This window comes from Otolemur garnettii, unplaced genomic scaffold (genome assembly GCF_000181295.1).
Source record: "Otolemur garnettii isolate 467f Iridium unplaced genomic scaffold, OtoGar3 scaffold00074, whole genome shotgun sequence".
Lineage (NCBI taxonomy): Eukaryota > Metazoa > Chordata > Mammalia > Primates > Galagidae > Otolemur > Otolemur garnettii.
This window is the reverse complement of record NW_003852469.1, coordinates 1,965,571-1,985,867: the sequence shown is the minus strand read 5'-3', so window position 1 is coordinate 1,985,867 and position 20,297 is coordinate 1,965,571. Positions and strand designations below refer to the sequence as shown.

The 20,297-nt window shown below is 51.3% G+C and overlaps 1 protein-coding gene across 1 annotated transcript in view; it reads right to left on the bottom strand.

Moving 5' to 3' along the window:
* Positions 1-580: 580 nt before the first annotated feature.
* Positions 581-20,297, bottom strand: part of KIF13B (kinesin family member 13B) — a 161,898-nt gene continuing 142,181 nt past the window's right edge. Inside the window, exons 37-39 of the mRNA XM_023515544.1 lie at positions 10,834-10,893; positions 7,511-8,243; positions 581-4,009 (exon numbers count right to left, since the gene is read on the bottom strand). Coding sequence (XP_023371312.1) covers positions 3,744-4,009; positions 7,511-8,243; positions 10,834-10,893 — 1,059 coding nt within the window. The 3' untranslated portion in view covers positions 581-3,743. The remainder of the gene's footprint in view (positions 4,010-7,510; positions 8,244-10,833; positions 10,894-20,297) is intronic.

Genomic DNA, 20,297 nt, shown 5'->3' with positions numbered 1-20,297 from the left:
GGCCTTGCCACCCTCAGTGGTGGTCCACACTCACGCCAGGCACACATCTGGACAGATGGCAGTCAGGGGACAGCAAAACCAACACCAGGTTCCACTGCCCACAAGGATAGGGGCCCTGGCCCCTACCATGTGGCCACAACCACAATTGTTATAGAACCTTCCGGTGCCATACAGTGGAAAGGTGTGGGGGTGGGGGGTCCAGTGTGCAGACAGTCACATAAGTCAGGGTACAGAACACAGCCCCGCCTGAGGACTGTGCCTCCCAGCTGACCCAGAGGCTCCAATTACCTGAGCTCTTAAGTAAATTCCTATTTCCCCCAGAAAATTCCTATTGGCTCAGCGCTTCTGTCAAGAGGATGATGTCTAAATAAGGGTAAAAGGCTGGCCAAGGGACCAGCAGGGCCACCCCGGCTTCTTCAGTCCAAATAATGAACAGCTCAGCCTCTGGACAGTACAGAGCCCCCCATCCTCTCTGAGAACAAGATCACACCATGACGGGGGTGGGGGACGGTCTCCAATGAGCCCCCAAACCCCAATGTCAGAGTGGGAAAGAAGGAGCAGCAAGACGTTCCCAGACATAGGCAAGAAATCATCGGTTTATTCAGAAGCTGTTGGTCAGCTGACGGAGAGGCATATATGGTACAAAATTACAGCGGTTTAGTTCTTTATACAAATCATTAAAGTCTTTACAATTCATTACAGAGTCTTTGGATTTTTGAACTCTCATTTAATCTGTACCAAATCAATATAATCCCAGAATCAAAGTCACTTCTTTATACGTGAACCCATCATATTTACAAAAGTCCACATAGACGTCCCGAGACCCTCCTGACACCATTACTGTCATCGGCCCAGCAGGAAGGCACCACAGACTAAGAGAAAGATGCCTCTTACAATCAGCTGGTGTTGGGTATGAAGCACGGGCCGGGGGCCAGTCCCCAGGACTAAGACACAACAGCCAGGCACTCCCATCCAGGTGGCCTGGGAGCCAGTCACAAGGAGGACCAACTCAACACGCCTGGCACACAGGCAGGGCGAGACTCAGCAGGGAGAAGAAATACCCATTACTTCCTTTTCACATACAGGGAACTTTAAGGCCAGAGGAGGAAATGCCAGCAACAGCGGGGCCACACCCCCAGCTCAGGTCTCTCACTGAACACACATGCCCAACCTGCTGGGTCCCCGAACCCTCCCTCTCCTCACTGGTGCCCTCCTGCTCCCCCAGTCAGGCCTGGGCACCAAGGGCGTCAGTTGCCCACTTCTTGCCCTCCACTACCCAATGCAGTCCCCAGGGTGAAGGGGCCTTTCTACCCTCGTGGCCTGTATCCTTCCAAAAGGCCTGAGGGCCACGTCAGAGATGGCAGGGCTGGTGGTGGCCCTGGGCATGCAGAATGGGAGGCAGATGCCCAGGGAGAGCCCCTGCCCTGTGTTTCTGGGGTCTCCTTCCCAGGCTGGGTGGCACCAGCAGGCAGATCCACACTGAGGGCACATTCAGCACCACAGTGGAGCTCCCTGGGGCCCTCAAAGGCATCAAGGAATCCTAAGGTGGGCGCTCTATTTAAATTAGGCCTGTTGATGAGTGAGGTGAGACAAGGAGATGGAGATGGAGGCCATCCCACCTGAGACTGCACCTTCAGCCCGCCAGTTAAAGGCTGGGCTGAACTCCTGTGACGCCCCTGCTTCCCCAGCTCCAAGTTCATGTTAGTTTGCACCAAGGTGCACGGCCAGGCAAGTTAGGAGGCCACACTCCAATGTGTCCTATGGTTATCTAGCAGCGGAAGGCTGGGGTAGATCCCAGCTGCCCATGAGGGGCAGTGGATGGCAACAGGGACGCCACACACATCTTGACAAAGTCCTTGGGTCACTGCCTCTTTCCAGCCCTAAGGGTCATGCAGGTCACAGCGCAGGAGAAAAGGCAGGACAGCAGCCGGCTACAACCCTGCCAGACCCCCTCCCGCTGTGCTGTTCTCCAGGAGGCTGCCCCGCCTGTCCTCATGGGTCAGGGACATCTGTGGGGTCAGAGCTGATAGGACACCAGGGTGGCACTGTCCCAGGCTGAGCTGGGGCAGGCTCCTCCCTGGTGGGCCCCTTGTGTCTGGCCCTGCAGCTGGGGAGAGACAAGGACACCCACTCCCAGCCAGGTGCTGTGCAGCACATGGGGGTGCCCAAGGCAGCTGTGAGGGCCCACCAAGGAAATCACCCCTCCCAGTGGCAGACAAGGCTGGCCTCTGGCTGGATGCTAGACAAAAAGGTCTCAAGTATGGCTGGACTCATGACACTGAGCAGTGGCTCCTGTCTGTGGGCTGGGGCTGCAGGTGGCCAGAGGATGCTGCCATGTTCTCAGGAGCCACCAGGCAGGCAGCCCCCACCAGAGAATGAAAGCCCAGAGTCCTCCTCCAGAGGAGGTGCCAGAGGAACGAGTCCCCAGAGAACAAGAGAGTCCTCAACAAAGCTTTGTAGTGTTGTTCCAATGTGAGGACCAGAAACAGGTACCAAGAGCACCCATGCAAATCCTCATCTGAGGACTGTCCCATCTGAGGACTGTCACTGTGTGTCCACTGCCATACTCCTACCTTCCACACACACACACCCTGACCCGGCCCAGAAGTGCCCCAGCAAGGAGGTGGGGGATACCCTGGGTGCTTCCAGCTGTGCAGCCAGCACCACAGGCGGCCAGGCGAGGCTACTGCAGGCTCCCCCCACCACAGCCCCTGCTCACACCTCATCCCCCAGGCATAGGCAGGGGGTCAGAGCTTGGGAATCGGTGAGAAGCTAAACTGGACTAAGCACCTTCCCAGAAACCACTATTGCACGAAATAAGGTAATAGATGCCTCTAACTTACTTTGTCACTGACTGCAGAAGCACGACACAATTCCCCAAGCATTCGCCCATCCCAGTTAGAGCCAGGGCGCAGGTGCACCTGGGCAGAGCAGCAGGAGGGGCTTCACCCTCAGGCTGCCCCAGAACCGACCTCGGGCTGAGACAGAGGCCAGTGACGCACGGCAGGCCCCAGGCACCAAAGCCCAGGCAGACGATTGTGGCTTGCAGGTGATTTCAGATTTTGAAAAAATAAATATAAATAAATATATTCCAAGCATTCTGTTAAGGAAACAAATGGCTACAGGTAAGACTTTGCAGGTGTGAAGACATCAGAACACCCACGAAGAAACTAAGAAACCCTGTCAGAACAGCGTGGCAGGAAGATCCTGCTCAGCACGGACTGCGGCCCAGGCTGAGGCCTCGGGAGGCCAGAGGCACTTAGGGGACCATCACTGGTGTGGGAAGCAGGGCATCTCCAGGCAACTGCCAGGATGTCAGGGTGGGCGTGCCCACCTGGCAGGGGAGAAAAGGCACTAGTTAGGTTAGAGTTTAAATTAAGACATTCCTGGAGTCACCAGAATAGAGAAAAGGGAAAGAGCAACAGGAGCCCCAGCTGAGAGGCTCAGGCACAGGCGTGCAGGGAGGCGGCAGGGCTCGTGCCACCCAGGGCCTCAGTCCACAATCCCACGGCCCCTGAGGGTGCCTAGGATCTGCAACCCCACTGGGGAGGCCAAGGTGCTCCCTCATCTTCCAGGTAGTGAAGAAACAAAGCTTCCAGAGGCCCAGGGAAGACAGACGAAGTGGGAGTCACCAGCACTGCCGTGTGCAGAGAGCACCCACCACTCAGCACCCGGGGGCCGGGGTCGTCCCGCGCCCGGGGCTGTCACCTGGGAGCTCCTGCCACGCTCCTGCAGCAGCCGGCTCAGCTAGCCCACGATTTCCGGTTCTCAGGGTTCTTGTGGCTCCTGTCGGCCTTGGCCAGCGCAGCTGTCAAGGAGGCCAGGTTGGTGGCAGAGCCGGAGAGGGTGGCGCCCCGGCGGGCCTCCTGGGCGCCCTGCTGCCTAACCCCGGCGCTGCGCCTCTTCCCGGCGCCAGTGGCCCTGCGCACCCTGCCAGGCCTCACCAGCAGCCCGTAGCCGGGGCTGCACTTGAAGTACTGCTTCCCGCCGATGGAGCCATCATTCTTACCTGCAGGGGGAAGGAAGATGGTGATGTGGAGACCAGCCGCACTCTGCCCCGCCGGCACCTCCCTCTCCTTGGCAGAAGCTGTGTTCCCCAGACTGCCACCTCGCAACCACCACCAGGCGGTTCACAGGCCCTGCCCCACGGTCCAGCAGGCACGGAATGTGGCCAGTACACAGGGTGACTATCTCCTGAACAGCAAGCAATGGTCACCAGGGATGGACACCCTCCCCTCCCCAGTCCTGCAGTCCCAGTTATGAGATGACAGGCCCCAACAAGCAGAAGCCCCAGTCAGATCCTCTCCCACCTGGTGACCCAAACCTCATCCCAGGATGGAAGGTGCTGGGAAAATGACTTTTTTCTGAATCTAATAAATGGAACCAGAAAAGCTGCCCAATTGCAGCAGGTCAGATGCCACGTTGGTGCATGGAGATGGTAATGAAGGGCTGCTTTAAGGGGAGGAGGAGACACACAGGGAGCGAGGGGGACGAGGACGGGGGAGGCTGGGCAATCTGAGGGAAAAGGCCACTGCCACGGAGGGTGTCATAACAAGTCACCTGTGCTCCGCGTCCTGCCCAGTCCCTCTGCCTCAGCCCACCAGGGCCCAGCTGCTCCACCAACTACACCAAGGGCCCTCAGACAGTCCTCTCCCACTCAGGGACACCCCTCCTCCCTGCCTCACCCCAGGTCTGGACTGCCCTGTCTACCTGCCTGAGGGCCCAGGGCACTGGCTGAGGCTCAGTCAGGATATGCCTCCAGCCTCATGGATATGCCTCCACCTGCAAGCTCTCCAACCCGCTTACGTGTCCAGAGCACAGCTCGAGATGCCCCGCCTTACACCTACTCAGCCCGTGGCAACATCACTCCCTGCGGCTCTCGCCTTTCAGACGGGATCCTTGAGGCTTTCCATGGGGTTGAAAGGTTCTGTGTCTGACCCTGAGCCCTGCCGGCTGCACCTTCCCATCTCCCCCAACTCTGACCACTCATCTCCACCCCACAATTGCTACTGGCCGGGCCACTTAGGGTCTCTGCCTGGACCTTGCGGCAGCCCTCCCGCCTCCACTCTGCCCCTTGCTCCCTTCTCCACAAAGGTGAGCTCTGACACAAAAGCCCACACTTGGGGAGCCAGGGCCCCCACACACACACACACACAGCGTGCACATCTCTGCCTCCCTGAAGCTTGTTTAAGGCACTCCCCACCCCTGCCACCTTCTACCCTCAACCCCATTTTTTAAATTTTCCTCATAGCCTTTATTACCATAACTTTTTTTTGTTGGTTTTTTGGTAACATTTTACTGGTGGGAACAAAAGTCCAATTCAATCGAGGACTCTGTCTTGCTCGCCAGGTATCCTGGAATCTAAGATAGTAACTGGAACACAGTAGGTGTTTAATGATTGCTTGTTGGAGGAATTAAATTGCTGGCTAATCTTCCCTTAATTGTTGAGTTCAACCGCAGACATAAACTCCCTTCCAAATTCCCCTTTTCATTTCAGCAGAAATGGATTTAGAACATTTTTCCAGCCTGTGCTACATTAATCTGCCAGAACCACTTCCAATTCAAACTATTCTTCTGACCAATTATTTTTAAAGACATTGAGTGACTTCACAGCTAGACTTATGGGCCAGAGACAGAGGGGTCGGGGCACAGCCAGGTCAGGAGTGTGTAGCCTCCCTTGGGCTTAGGCTCAGGCCACGAACCACAACACCACAAAGCAAATACGGACTGAGTGTCCACAAGGAGACCGAGGAGATTCCTCTCGTGGTGGAGTCCGAGTCTAGTCCCTTCCTTCAGGGCACAAACAGGTGACAGACACAGCTCAGGGCTGCTGTGAGCCTGACTTCCAGATGTACCACAGTGCCTCTGTTGTCTCCAGACCTGAGCTTTATAAAGCGCTCTCTTCGTGGTGTCTGACCAAGGGGGCGGGGGGAGCTCGCTGCCTTCTCACTCTGCCCCATCTCCTTACTTAACAGGGGCACCCACCAGGCAACATGCCAGCCCTGAAGACCTTACATAGTGTGCTGGCGGAAGGAAAAATGGGGCAGCTACTTAGGAAAACAGTTTGGCAATCCCCAAAATGGTAACATAGAGATGACTTCCAGAGAAATAAATAAGCTGTATCCACAAAGACAGGCTGGCTCAGCACCCATAGCTCAGCAGTTAGGGAACCAGACACATATGCCAGGGCTGCTGGGTTCAAACCCAACCTGGGCCTGCTAAACAACAATGACAACTACAACAATAACAACAAAAAAAATAGCTGGGCACTGTGGCAGGAGGCTGTGGTCCCAGGCAAGAGAATCTCACTTAAGCTGTGATGCCACAGCACACAGCTACTAAGGGTGCCATAGTGAGGCTCTCGTCTCAAAAAACAAAAACCTGATAGGCCAGTGTTCACAGGAGCATCCTTCCAAACAGCTGGAAGTGGAAATGACCCCAACGTCCAACAACTGACAAATGGCGGAGCAGAATGTCGTGTATCCATATGATGAAACAGCACTCAGCCGTCCAGAAGAGTAAGGTGTTGGCGACACCCTGACAGGGAGAAAGTTTGACAGCCCCGAGGCAAGGGAAGCAGCCGGACGCGAGAGGCGGCACACACATGACCCCATCCCCACGGAAGTCCAGATCATGACATTTCATTCTCGTCTTTCATTTCAAAGACGAGATTAAGGGCTACCGGGGCCTGCGGCAGGGGACGTGAGGCTTCTTTTTGGGGTGAACATGCTCTAAAACAAGATTATAATACTGGCTGCAAAACTCTAGAAAGATACTAAAATCCAATGAACTGTACACCTTAACGGGGTGAATTTTATAGTATATAAATTACTTCCCAGTAAAGCTGTTCCTTTTATTATTTTTTTTTTAGAAGAGAGGGTCTCTGACCTCAAGCGGGTCCCCCTGTGTCAGACTCGCAGAGTGCTAGGATTGCATGAGCCACTGCACCCAGCCCCAGTAAAGCTGTTTTGTAAAAAGTTTCTGAAAAACAAAGTTTTCCTTCAAGTTTTGCCCTCAGTTTTCTGATCATGTCTAAGATCAGCCATTCATCAAAGGACTCCAAGGCTTGCAGCGCTCTAAGATCCCCAATCTGGTGATGAGCCCGGGTATTTGAGGAACGGAGCCTGCCAGGACCATCCTGTGTGGGACCCAAGCAGCCCTGTCAGGCAGAGCCACCACGCTGTAAATGCAGGCCCTTCTGCGACGTTAAAACGTCCATCTAAAATCACTGCCACGTTTAAAACAAACGTCCATCTAAAATCACTGCCTCAATAACTATCTTGGGTGTCTGAGAAATTTAGGGAAGTAATAAAAAGGGAATCTTAACTCTTAAAAAGCTTAGGAAACTCTTATCAAGCAAAAACTCCTGATTTTGAAAGGTGGCAGCTAGCTGGGAGGCTCGGAGAGGACGAAGGATGTGCCCAGGGCATGCACAAGCCCTCACCGCCTCCCTACGGCACATCAGTGGCACAGTAGCCCGACCCGGGACGTGTGGCAGACAAGGGCTCACCTGCAGGTAAGTCCAGCTCCACGCCGACCCACGTCCCCTCCTGGAAGTCGGTGGGCCCAACGTATCTCACGACGCCCACCTTGTTGGTGCCCACGGAGACATACTCCCCCTCTTTGAGCCACTCGGGGACTTCGTCAGCTTCCTCGGAATCTGAGGCAATGTCCGGCCCTCCCAGAGCATGGGCACCAGCAGCCAGCGGGTCCCCCGGGCCCCCTGCAGCAGGGCTGGCGTCAGCGCCCAGCATGCGCGAGAAGGACTGCAGCTCGGCCGTGCACACCCTGCGCACACGGAATGGGGAGGCAGGTGCAGGGGGCTCCAGGCCAAGCTGCTGGACGGCCGGGGGAGCCGCGGCCTCCGGCTCTGGTGGGGATGGTCCAGGGCTTGGGCTGTCCAGCTGGGCAGCAGAGACGTTCTGTGTCCCCAAGACAGCAGATGGTAGCTGGGTCTCAGCCTGGCTGCCGGGAGTGGTAGCACCAGCCGGGGCCGCGGCGTCCAGGCTGGGGCCAAGGGCATCAGACAATGTGGCAGTGGAGACACTGTGGGAGAAGTACCCGCTGGAGGCCTCGCTTAGGGGGCTGGGGGGCCCGTCCTGCCCTTCTGGCGTCGGGGGGACCACGGAGACTGGTGTTGGGGAAGGCACTTTAGCCGGCTTGTCGCAGATCCTCACAGCAGGGGCCGCTACCTGCACCAGCACCTCGGGGGACACATCAACGCCCACGCTCTCTGGCTGAGCCTGCAGGGGACAGGAAGAGCAGAATGGCTTAGAGCTGAGGCTGCTACTTGCGTCCCACAGAATCCATACCAGGTAACCTATGGCTCTGATGACAGGGCCACCGTGTCACAGCAGCCTAGTGTCTGTGTGACCCTGGCTCAACAAGTGCCCGGTGCTGAGGGGCGGACAGTGGCCAGGTGCGGTGTGCCTGTGCCAGAGCCCCTGCCTGTCTGCTTTTTCCCCTTTCACTCAGAATAGGTTCCAGGGCCCGCCACCCAGGGCCAGTGTGGTAGGACCGACGCACACAGCAGGAAACAGGAAACCCTGCTGCCCACGGCAACCTCCCAGCCTCCTACACTGAGCCCACGAACCAGATGCCCTGCCCTCCATCAACATCACCAGGAGACTGACAGAATCACTGAAGAGGCCAGGAGAGCTCTCTTCTCCAGCAAAAATCAAAATGATGATCTCATCGGAGGATCTGAACGTGCTTGGCCATAGCCTCGCCTGCCAGGCACTGAGGAGGACGACCCATGGCTGGAGGCCTGGCTGGGCACTTCTGCTAGGAGTCAGGTGGAAGGGGAAGCGGGGAGAGGCTCCCACAGGCCACAGCCCTTTCTCTGCCAGGCTGCTCTTCTGGCTGCCATGGAAGCCTCTCGCACGTCAGGGCTCACAGGGCCTCCTGACCCTGGAGATCGGCCTCTCCCCTCGCCCCACTCTGAGTCACCCAGACAGAAGACACACACAAGGCCCACAGCTTATGGGGGCTGATGACAGCCACCGCCTATCCAAACTCTACTGTCCCTGAGTTGCGTGTGAGGCCTTCTGTGTCTACAACTTGAGCCACGTGACGAGGAGGCCAGGTTCCCTGTCCATCCCCATTCACGGTGACGGGAAAAGAGAAGGTGGGAGCGGGGAACGGGGAAGCCGGGTGGAGAGGGCCGCTGTTCACAAGAAGAAATATGTTTTCCAATATTTACGGAAAAATTATTTATATTACAGGAATGGTCATTTTCCATTTGAAATGCAGGATTTATTTGAACTGGGAAGCAGCTGAGATCTATTAGTCTCTTACAGTCACTGGGCTTACCTCAGCAGCCTGATAAATCACGCACTTTCCCGAGAACTGTCATTTATATTCCTCTTTCCAGAGCCCCGCTTCTCCCCACAAGGCACCTTTCCGCGTATGAAATTAACGGCACCTCTGGAGATTAACAGCCCATTTTGGTGATGGATCTCTAGGCTGCAAAATTTACTCAATCCAATAGATCAATAACTGTCACCAGCATAAATACTCTAAAAGATTAGGCGAGCCTTCCATCATTTTTCTTTTGCAGCTTATACACGTCTTATTTATTCTCTGCGATTTGTGTGTTACTATCACTGACCCGGCAGGGAAGAATACACAAACAAAACCAAGAGAGTCCAGAATCGGAACAATAACTATGGTCCTCCAACAACTTCCGTTCCCTATTCCCCCTTCGGGGGAGGCCAGTCATTGCCGGGTCAGAGGGGTGGCCCTGCAGTGACCCAGCCTCACATTTACACGTGAAATCACTGACGTCGGGTGGGCAGGAGGTGTGACTGCATTCGTGTTACAACGTGGCCCAGAAAGGTAAAGGATTTATCCAAACCAGCAGGAGAAAAGACGAGAATTACGGGTCAGACCTGCAACAACCACAAAGAGACCAAGATAGCAGGACGTGCTGACTGGCCGCAGCGGCCTTGGTGGTCACAGCCGTCGGGGCACTGCTCACACCTGCCTGGAGTTGATGTGTCTATAGAACCGAGGTGCTATCTTTGGATTATACCCTGTGAAGGACATTTCCAGAGACTTCTACGAAAGCCCAGACTTAAGGAAACCCCCATGACGAGCTGCTGACACCTTGCCAGCAAGGGCCTGCTCTGTCCGGCTGGCTGAGGACCCTCCGACCTGCCCAGCAGAGTGACAAGCTCCACTCCCAGGGCAGGGGGAACCCAGTACTGCCTACAATGAAGTTCACAAACACCAACCACTCACTGGCGCAAAAGGGCCTTTCAGATGGGAGTGAACTCACAGGGGGGGTCCAGGGGTTCTCTAAATTATCATGCCTTTGTTGCTGTTGTTTTAATAAAGAAATTTTTCCTATGAAGATGTAGCATTTCCTAAGAGAAAGGAAGCACAGTGGGAGAAAACAGATTTGCTATTCATAAGACCACAAGTGCTGTTGATCTGTGGGAGATCATAGAGACTATTTTCTCCCCAGCTCAGTGTTAGTCTTTTCACGCTGATATCGTGAATCAGAACGAAATGTAAAACTGAGAATTAAGCAAACACTTAGGAGAGGGAGACTGTTCTGTTTATAGAAGTCTCCTTTGCCTAGCAGTGGGCTATTAAAGCCACAGACTATATTAGCAGCCAAGCACCTAAAAGTTTAGCAATCATATGATTAACAAGTTGAAAATAGAAAAGTGTAACAAGCGAGATGGGGAGGAAGAAGACAGTGACCTACATCGTAGTTAATTATCAAACTGGAATGTGAAGGAAAGAACTGCAGATGTGGGCTCAACAGTCTCCCATCGGCGCCACCCACTACCTGTGGGGCGGCCAGCTGAGGCCCAGCGGACTCACCTCCATCCTGGTCGCCCCGGCGTCCGGGAAGGCAGGCTGCACCATGATGCGGGGCACGGGCTGGGAAGACAAGTGCACGGTGAGGGCTCAGGAGTGACAGGCGGGGACAACACGAAGGTTTTCAATGAACAGACTGCACAGCCAGCACAAAGAGCTCTCAGAACTCTCTACAACTCTTCCACTGCCCCGTGGGCACACAAGCGCCAGGCTCCGTGCCCTGCAAGGAAGAGGAACCCAGCCAGGGAACGAGCCCCTGCTCAGATCAGTAATGAGCTTGGGGCTTCCACACTCCACACTCCCTGATCACACACACGACATCTCCACGGCCTGCACCTGTACAGACGAGCACTGAGACTTTCTATAGAGAAGTGACAGTGACAGGAAAGATCTGGAAAAACTCCAGGCAGGAGGTAGAGCCTCAACTGTGCCTTCGCGTCTAAGGAGAACTCGCAGCACATGTTGTGTGGCCCCAGGCGGAGGCAGCCTGGCTGAGGCACAAACCAGGGCCTAAGACAGGGCAGGGGAGGGTCTGCAGGTGGCGCGGGGCACCTTGACCCCTGAGCAGGACAGCAGAGGACAGCAGAAGAGGAGAAAGGCTGACCAGGTGGTAGAACAAACTGCTAGAGAAATATTTAAAGTCCAAGAAAGCAAATCAGCTACGAGATTCCAGCAACAGAGCAGGGCGAGGCGGTAAGAGCCCCAGTGAATGGACACAGGCCAGCGTCCCGTGAAAGGCTCTGCCACTCACGCACACGTGGTTCAACGAGCAGTCAAGAGGGAAGAGCATAAAAAGTCATGGCAACCAGGACAAGGAGGGGACAGACATGGGGGGACAAGCAGGAGGGGAGGGGGAATCAAAACTCCATTCCGTAGCTGCTAGGAGAGGTTGGTGGGAAACTGTGGACAGGCAGGTGTGATGGTCCCTGGGGGAGACGAGGCACCCCCACCACCCCCCACCCCCACCCCGGGCAGGAGTCTGGGCCTGGCCTCCCGTGCTCAGGGCCCCTTCAGCAAAGCAGATGGAGTCTACACCTCCTGACAGAGGCTGACAGGCTGCTGCCCGCGCTGCCCTCCTCCTGGGAGCTCAACTCCTACCCAGAGGGAGAAGAGCCCCCAGCGTGGCCCCTCAGCAGGCCACTCGCCCGCGCTCACAGGTGTGAAGCATCCTGGGTCTTGGTCCAGGGCCCTGCTATGCCCACGGCTGCCTTGGAGCTGCTTTTGGAAGAAAAGAGCTAGAGGGGTCTGATACTGCTGAAGGTGGGGGCACTGGAAGGGTCTGAGAAAAGGCTCCGTGGGGAGGAAACCGTGAGAGATTAGCCTGAAAGAGATGGAAGGACCGAGGGAATGAACCGCAGGAGCGCCCATGTGGCCCTGAAGACACTGGTGGGTACCAGAGCGGGCCAGGGCCAGGGATGTGTTACAGACAGACCACAGGAGCAGCCAGCAGGACAGAGTGGGGGCGGACGCCCTGCCGCAGTTCAGCCGTGACGGGCCCTGAACTACCAGCCTCTTCTGGTCTCCCTCACTCGTCCCCCTTCCACTGCCCCCGCCCTCCCCACCGCCAGCCCCTTAGACAGAGCTGGCAGGAGGCACCCATCCTCCACTCTGTTTTTTCCATAGTATCTAAAGCCTCCCACAAATGGCAAGGTGTTCAGAGTATACCGGTATTTCTTAGTAAAGGCAGGAAAGTAAGTCTCTCCAGCTCAAACTCTAGAATACTCACATTCTTCATCTGGCTTAAAATAGATGAAGTTGGGGAATAATTGTTTCCACTAAGGTGACACCTCTTTAAGGCATCAAAATGGAACAGTCCCACCAAGAATGGAACCTTTACTAACGTGACATGACTCTTGCCTTCCTAAAGAGAGCACGAAAACAATTTACACTTTCCTTTATGACTCAGTGTGATGAGAACTCAAAAAACGCTTAATAAATATTTAGCTAAAATAAATTTAAGGATCAGACTGACCCTAATTCTGCCTCTCAATGTACAAAATGAGTACAACAAAGATTTCGGCAGCTCTTCCCACGTGCAGGGCGATGCACCAAGCACTGTGGGCAACACACACGTCCGGAAGGCTGCAGTGGGCGGACAGGCAAGTTGACGGCGGAGGGGGGGTGGACACAGAAGAAATAATAAGAAAGGAACAGGATAGCAGAGAGGTTTCAGAAGGGGACAGAGTCATAAACAGGATGGGCCTTAAACACCTGCGCCAAAGATTTTATTTTGAGCCAGGCCTGTATAGCACGACAAAGCAAGGTGGCAGAAGATCCCCTTCTGTCCTGCTCACTCTTCCGCAGGGAGAGAACCATCCAGAATGCCCGGCACTGGGCAGAGGTAAAGAAGTCAGGGCCACCGGGAGGAGGCCTTGTGAGTTTATGGCTGAGTTTCAGGGGCAATAAGGAGCTGTCACAGGTCACTGAAGGAAGCCATGACAAGCGCTGAGCTTTCAAGATTAATCCTGGGACAGGAAGATACTAAACCAACAGGGATCGATGGCAAAGGGCCTGCACCTCCATGGTCAGGGGAAAAGGAAAGAGAAAGGAAAACTCAGAGGTAGGAAGGAGACTATGTAACACTTGGAAACCAGTGGCGGCGGGAGGCTGGGGAAAGACAAAGAGGATACTGACACCTGGGAAGCACGGTGACAGGAAGCAGGACAGGTGGTGGTGCCGGTAGAAAAGAGAGCAGCACATGACCGCGGAGACTGAGCAACCGCCCTGCAGAGCGCAGCCTCCTCATCCAGGGCACCAAGCAGGTCCACCGAGTATGCAGAGCCCTAACTGCGCCAGGCGCCCTTCCTGGGGAAGAGCTGCGACCCCGTGTGCCCCGCTTGCATTTTAATGCTCTGACATTTCCCCCGTGTAACAGTCACCTCTTACTTCAGGAGCTCAGAACATTTCAGATCATACGTTCCTTAATCCTTACAAGACATCTGGTAACTATTAATAAAAATGACTGCAGAGTATTTTGCAGCTATAAATATTAAGGAGAAGTCCCATGAGGGAAGTGAATATAATTATCTACATTTCACACTACAGAAACCAAGGCTCAGACAGCCTGTACTTAGAGCTTAAATGCGTTCATGCTGCTGCGTGAGTTAGTGGCAGAGATGGAAAAGGACAAAGTCCTCGTGTGCCAGCTGACCCTCGGTCACACTGCCTGCCCGGCACTGCTGAGACTGAGCTGATGCACAGCGTACAGACAACAGGTCACCTAAGAAATAGTTCAAGGAAAAGGCAGGAACTTCTCTGATCACAGCCTGACATTTTTTAACTTGTGGCTTTCATGTGACACATAAAGATAGGGTAGATTGGTCCAGAATTTAACTTGGCCGGGGTGAGGTGGCTTGCACCTGTAATCCCAGCACTCCGGGAGGCTGAGGCGGGTGGACTGCCTGAGCTTAGGAGTTTGAGACCAACCTGAGCCAGAGTGAAATCCCCATCTCTAAAAATAGCTGGGCATTGTGGTGGGCACCTGTAGTCCCAGCTACTTGGGAGGCTGAGGCAAGTGAATCTCTTGAGCACAAGAGTTTGAGGTTGCTATGAGCTATGATGCCACAGCACTCTACCGAGAGCAACAAAGTAAGAGTCTCAAATAATAATTTCTTAACTTGGCATAAAAGCTATTTTGGAGACCCCTCTACCTGAAGAACAAAACTTTAACTCCCTGGCCTGGGGTCCACAGTGCTCTGGACACCAGCATCTCTGTCCATCTGGCGGTGTTATTTCTTATTTTCAATGAGTCACCTGGCACCGTAACTATAGTTTGAGTAAACCCATTCCCTCTGGGCTTACACGTCTACATGGTGTAAGCGACACAGCCCAAGGAGACCAGCTGATGGCTGCCCAGGGGTCCTGGCTGGGGCCACCATGACCCTGCCTGCCACACGCCCTGTCAAGCAGAGCCTCACAGTAGTAATGTGCTCAGTGTGGGAAGGGGACTTGGGACCCCTGGCGAGGGTCCTGCGCTCACTCGTTCCCCTCCACTCACCCTCCCCAGCTGCCTCCAGCATGAGCTTCCCCAACTTCAGATGTGTCACGAGCTCTGCCTTAAAGCCGTCACTGATGAGTCCCCGCAGGTGGACGAGACAAGGACACCTGGACGTCCTGTACTGTGTCTTTCTACTCATCCCACGTGGCTTCAAAGACTGAGTGATTCATTCTGTAGCCACGAGCATTTGGTTAGTCTCCATCGCACAGCTGAAATCTCTCAAATTTCACATAATATTTTGCTCTCTAAGCATCGGGCTCTTCAGCCTGAGACAAGGTGTCCCCCGCCTCCAGCTGAGCCTCAGGTTCTGTGGCATCTTCTGGCTCCGCAGCCACTGCCCACGGGTGACCGCTCAGAATGTCAGGTGTGGCTAATGTGACTGAGGAAGCCAAATTTTTGTTTTACTTCATTTTAATTTAAAAAATTTTAAACTTAACAACTGAAGTGCCTTTAAGTGTGTTTGGAACAGCCTGGGCACGTAGGTCTCTTTTTCAACTGTCAATTTTATGAATTCTAAATGGAGATCAAGTATTTCCGACGGAAATTTAGTTTCTGAATTGCGATGTGCTAGAAATGTAAACTACGCACCTGATTTTGAGGACTCTGTATACGAGAAGGATGGGAATGTCTCGATAGTTTTTCTTACACTGATTACAGGTTGATACGTGAATATACTGGGTTAAATTGTGTCATCAAAATTAGCGCTACCAGTTTTCTTTTTACTTCCTTGAACGTGGCTACTAAAAAATTTTAAATTACATACGTGGATTGAACTACATTTCTGCTGGGCAGTGCCGCAGACGTCTAACTAGGCCTTGCTGTCAAAATGACGCCTATGAAATCCCTGGCACAGTGCCAGGGACACAGGGCGCTCTTGGGAGGCCCATCTGTAAAGTATCCTGGTTACAGAAATCACTGATTTTTCTGTGTTTAGTAGGAGTACATTTTAATCACAATAATCGCATCTGATCCAGAAATCTAAAGTTTTCTATTAATCTGCGCTGAGTCCCAATGCCCTATTAGAATGTGATGCTAATTCTATTTTCTTTCAAGCAAAAGAACTTGAGAGTTCATTGATTTATTTATTCACAGACATGTACCAGGTACCTGCTACGCTTCCAAGGATTCTGTCAGAAACTGGGAAACTGGGAAAAAGCACAGATGGCCTTTAGCCAGAATAGACGCGCAGGGTCTAACACTGGTCATTCCATTTTACCTCAACAAAACAACTAATAGGCCCATTTCTCCTATCAAGTAAATTATGTTACCAGTGGATAAAAGTGAGTATCACCATCCGGACTTTTTATTTTGTTACATTAGGTATGTGTTGCTTTAACTTATTCTATTACACAAATAACATTTTAAATATTAATGTATCTGGAGTTGCTGGAAAAGCTATAGCTTTTGATTTTTAGAATCCAGCTAGTTTACTTTTAAAAAGTCTACGTGATAACTGTTAATACTTAAATATTTACGTAGGAAAATTTTTATATATAATATACATTAAATGGATATAGTAGTTTCATTGTCATCCACAATGACGGTTATTAGTTTTTCAGATATCCGTGAAGACCAAAAGGGGTCTGTTCATACAATTTTGTTAATCTGATAGCCTTATAACTAGGGTCTCACGCCATGTGTGGTGACTCACACTTGTAACCCTGGCACTTTGGGAGGCTGAGGCAGGAGGACTGCTTGAGGCCAGGAGTTTAAGACTACAGTGAGCTATGATTCTGCCACTACACTCCAATCTGGGGACAGCAAGACCCTGTCTCTTAAAAAATAAATAAATAGGGTCTCAATGTAGCTGTCACCTGCTTACTAACAGCTAAAAAAAGGCTTTTCCTTTTTCTTTTTTTTTTAAAAAGGCCGAGAAGGGGTCTCCCAGTTGTGTTGCTCACACAGGTCAGTGCTGCTCCTGCCTCGGCCTCCCGAAGCTTTTACACTCTTATAAGTTGGAATAATCAAAAGAATACTTCACGGCCTGTGAAAATTAAATAAAGTTTTATTGGAACACAAGCAGACTCATTTGTATAGTACTGTCTAGTTTTTGCAGAGACCAGACGGCCTGCAAATCCTAAAATATTTACTATCTGGGCCTTTACAAAAAGTTTGCAAACGCCTGGTCCTGCGAATCATGCTGAAGTCCACAATGCCCACTCCTAAGGAAGGCCACTGGGTGAGCCTGCGGCCAGGTGAGCTCGAGGCTGACCTCTGTGCTGCCTCAGATACCGTCTCATGTGCTAAAGTGAACTGTAGTTACAATTCGTTATTTTTACATCAGCTACTAAATCTGATTGTGAAGCTAACTTTGCCAACTTAATATCTAAGTATGTCAATATATTATCTATAAATTTCTAGAGCAAAGCTGGAGAGCAAAATGTTATGATTTTGGAAAACTAAAATAAAGATAGAAGTCTTCTATCCGAATTAGAAGTGCCTAAGGAACTCATCACTAGGGAAAAAGAACAGAAATCATTTGCTTTGAATTAAACAAAAAAAAAGTCTGCTCCATCAGGCCTGCACAAACTTCCCTCTGTTAACTCCAGAACGAGCGAGCACAGCACACCCCAGCCCGTGCACATCCATTACGGGAGCTATTAAATTACAGGAAAAATGCTCATACGTGATTCCTAAAATAACCTGAATGATTAAGGAAAACCGAAGGCTAGAAAACAAGACATACATCTGTTTTCTTCTTTTAGTTAGTCAGGATGATGAACCCCTATTCAAGGCAAAGATAATAAGCATTTATATAGTTTGATTCATCAAGGAGGCCCACGTACAACTCGCCGAAAACAGCATCCCTGTGTCCAAGAGGAGAACTGGGATTTGTTCTTGTTCCCCCATTTTGCATGTGGAAGATCACAGTGATGAAAGGAGGGTAATTATACAAGCATCTTTTCAGTTCATAACAGAGATGGCAGAGCCCTGCTCTCTGCCCCCAGGCTCTATCTACCTGTCACACTCGAGGCAAGGGACGAAGAGGAAATACCTCTGCCATTGACACCAAAACCAAAAGCAACAGACACTGAAGTAAGGACAGGGGAGAGACAACTCTGCCTTTGATGGTGGATGTTAAATCTGGCTCGAGGAGTAGGGCGCAGGCCCCATGTACGGCAGGTGGGGGGTTCAAACCTGACCCCAGCCAAAGAAACATCAATCAATCAAACAAAGGAAAAAAAAAAAAAAAGACACTCCCTCTTCCCCCAGGGTCCCAAAAGATGCCGCTTAGAGTCCCTAACTTTGAAATACATAAATAGCTTCAACTGAACACAAACTTCTTGATACATGAGAAAAGCTATTATGCCAAATTAATTCAATCTAACTAATTAGAGAGCAGGAAGTTCTTTCAATTATTTTATGTGCTGTCTGAGAAACACACTTGAATATGAGTACAGATTTCATTAATTACGGTTCATTATTTTCCAGATTAGTTACTAAACTTGCATCAGAAGGTCAAAGACGGCAATTTTTGTCAGCTGCCACCTCTTTTAGTGCGGTATCTTTGCATTTCTGGAACTCAGACAGAAATTGATTACAAACAAAAACAAATCTACATACATACAAGACATGAAGAGTCTTTCTGATCAAGTTCACACCAAAAGATTCTGCAAACTGTAAGAATCTTTGTTTTTAAACCTTCAGAATAAAGTGTTAAACTTCCATCTTAGAAGAAAAGATCCAAGAACCTTTTTAAATCCAACTGATGCACAATCCTGAAATATAACAACAACAAGATGCTAGAGTCGTCGCCCAAGAAGCTGCTGCCTCCAAAGAACAAGACGGGAAGAGCCATGTTCTCATCAGAGCCTCACTGTGGGGACAGGTCTGTGTCTCTGCCTGAGGGAGGGAGCTGAACATTCCCGAAAATGTCAAGGGCACTCTGATTAGGAGTGGTTTTGATGATAATCATTCCTTCATCACACAACTTGTGCCCTCTTCCACCCGATCTTACAATGGAAATATGAGAAATGACTAGTAGAAACCGGAGCTATTCTGCTCCTCGGTCCTTGCCGGGATTATTTTCTATTCTTATCAACTTCCTGTTTTGAAAAACCAGAAGTAACAAAAATGCCACTGTGTTCAGAGAGTCCCTTGCCATCTAGAAACCATTTTACATGCTGCTAGACGTCACATTCATTCTCTTTATCACTTTCATTTCTTCTGTCCTACAACTTCCGTGGCACCGTCCCTGGCCAGCCCTGCACCTCCTCTGTCTCTGGCCTCCCTTGAACACTGCACAGTCAGCCCTCTAAGTCACTGTCTGGTCGAGCTACAAATAACTCCTTTAATCTGCCCTCATTAGTCATTTCTGATGTTATTTTCTTAATTCCAACTGGTCGGCGTATTTCTTGTAGTAAATCCAAAACCAAGTGCGGTGATCTAAGTTGTCTAATATGAACGGTACCAGGAGCGTCCGGTCGGGTGGGAGGTGGGGGAGCTCGGTGCAAGCCCTTCGCTTTGGGAACAGATTCAAAGGAGGAAAGAAAACTAAACCAGGACAGATACATTCAAAGGAGGGGGGGTTTTGCTTTGGGTTTTTGCGCTGTTTCACATTATAAACCTTAATGAACATTACCTTGACTGTCTCAGAGTCGTTAAGCAATATTAATATCTGTATTTACCTCTCCCTGTACTGTGCAATAGGTCTAGATTCCTTTTAGACAAACGCTCTGATACGTATTTTTCTGGATTCTATGTCTGATGTTATTCTAGACAACATAGGCACTATCTAAATGTCCGCAGTGCCTATTTAATAATCGTTTAATGATCACAGGCCATCAAAACTGATGCACTAACAAGCACTAGCAAATAAAAATAAAGGACAGTATCAAAATGGAGAGAAAGTTTGAAGATATTGATGTATTTCTCTAAGCTGCTAAGTCGCACCATTGATGCCACAACAAGGCGCGTGGTCCAGCCGTGGTCACCAGCACCTGCCATGTTTCAGGCTCCCTAGATTGGTGGCACAGAGGAAGGCACGGTGTCCCTTTATTTCCATGACATATATAGGAAGGTCTCCCATCATCTCTTAGCTATAAAAAGGGAGAAATGAGGATTGGAGGTGTAACTATTGGCTGCATGGGCCTAAAATGGGTCACTCTGTCATCCCGGGGCCTGAGGAATGACCTCTACTAGCAGGTGACAGGGCTCTTCCCTAAGCCCACAATGTTCGGTATTTTGTAACTCAAATGCAGACAGACTGTAACTGTAATAAGCATGCAGATGGGATCTAGAATGTAATTTTTTAAATAATTACTTGAAAAGATCATGATATGCCAGGAATGTTAAAACAAACTTAGGATGAAAAGTTTTAGAAAAGAATTGGAAGTTCTGGCTGGGCGCCTGTGGCTCAAGTGGCTAAGGCACCACCTACATACACCTAAGGTTGCGGGTTCTAATCCAGCCTGGGCTGCCAAACAACAATGATGACTGCAACCAAAAAATAGCCAGGCGTTGTGGCGGG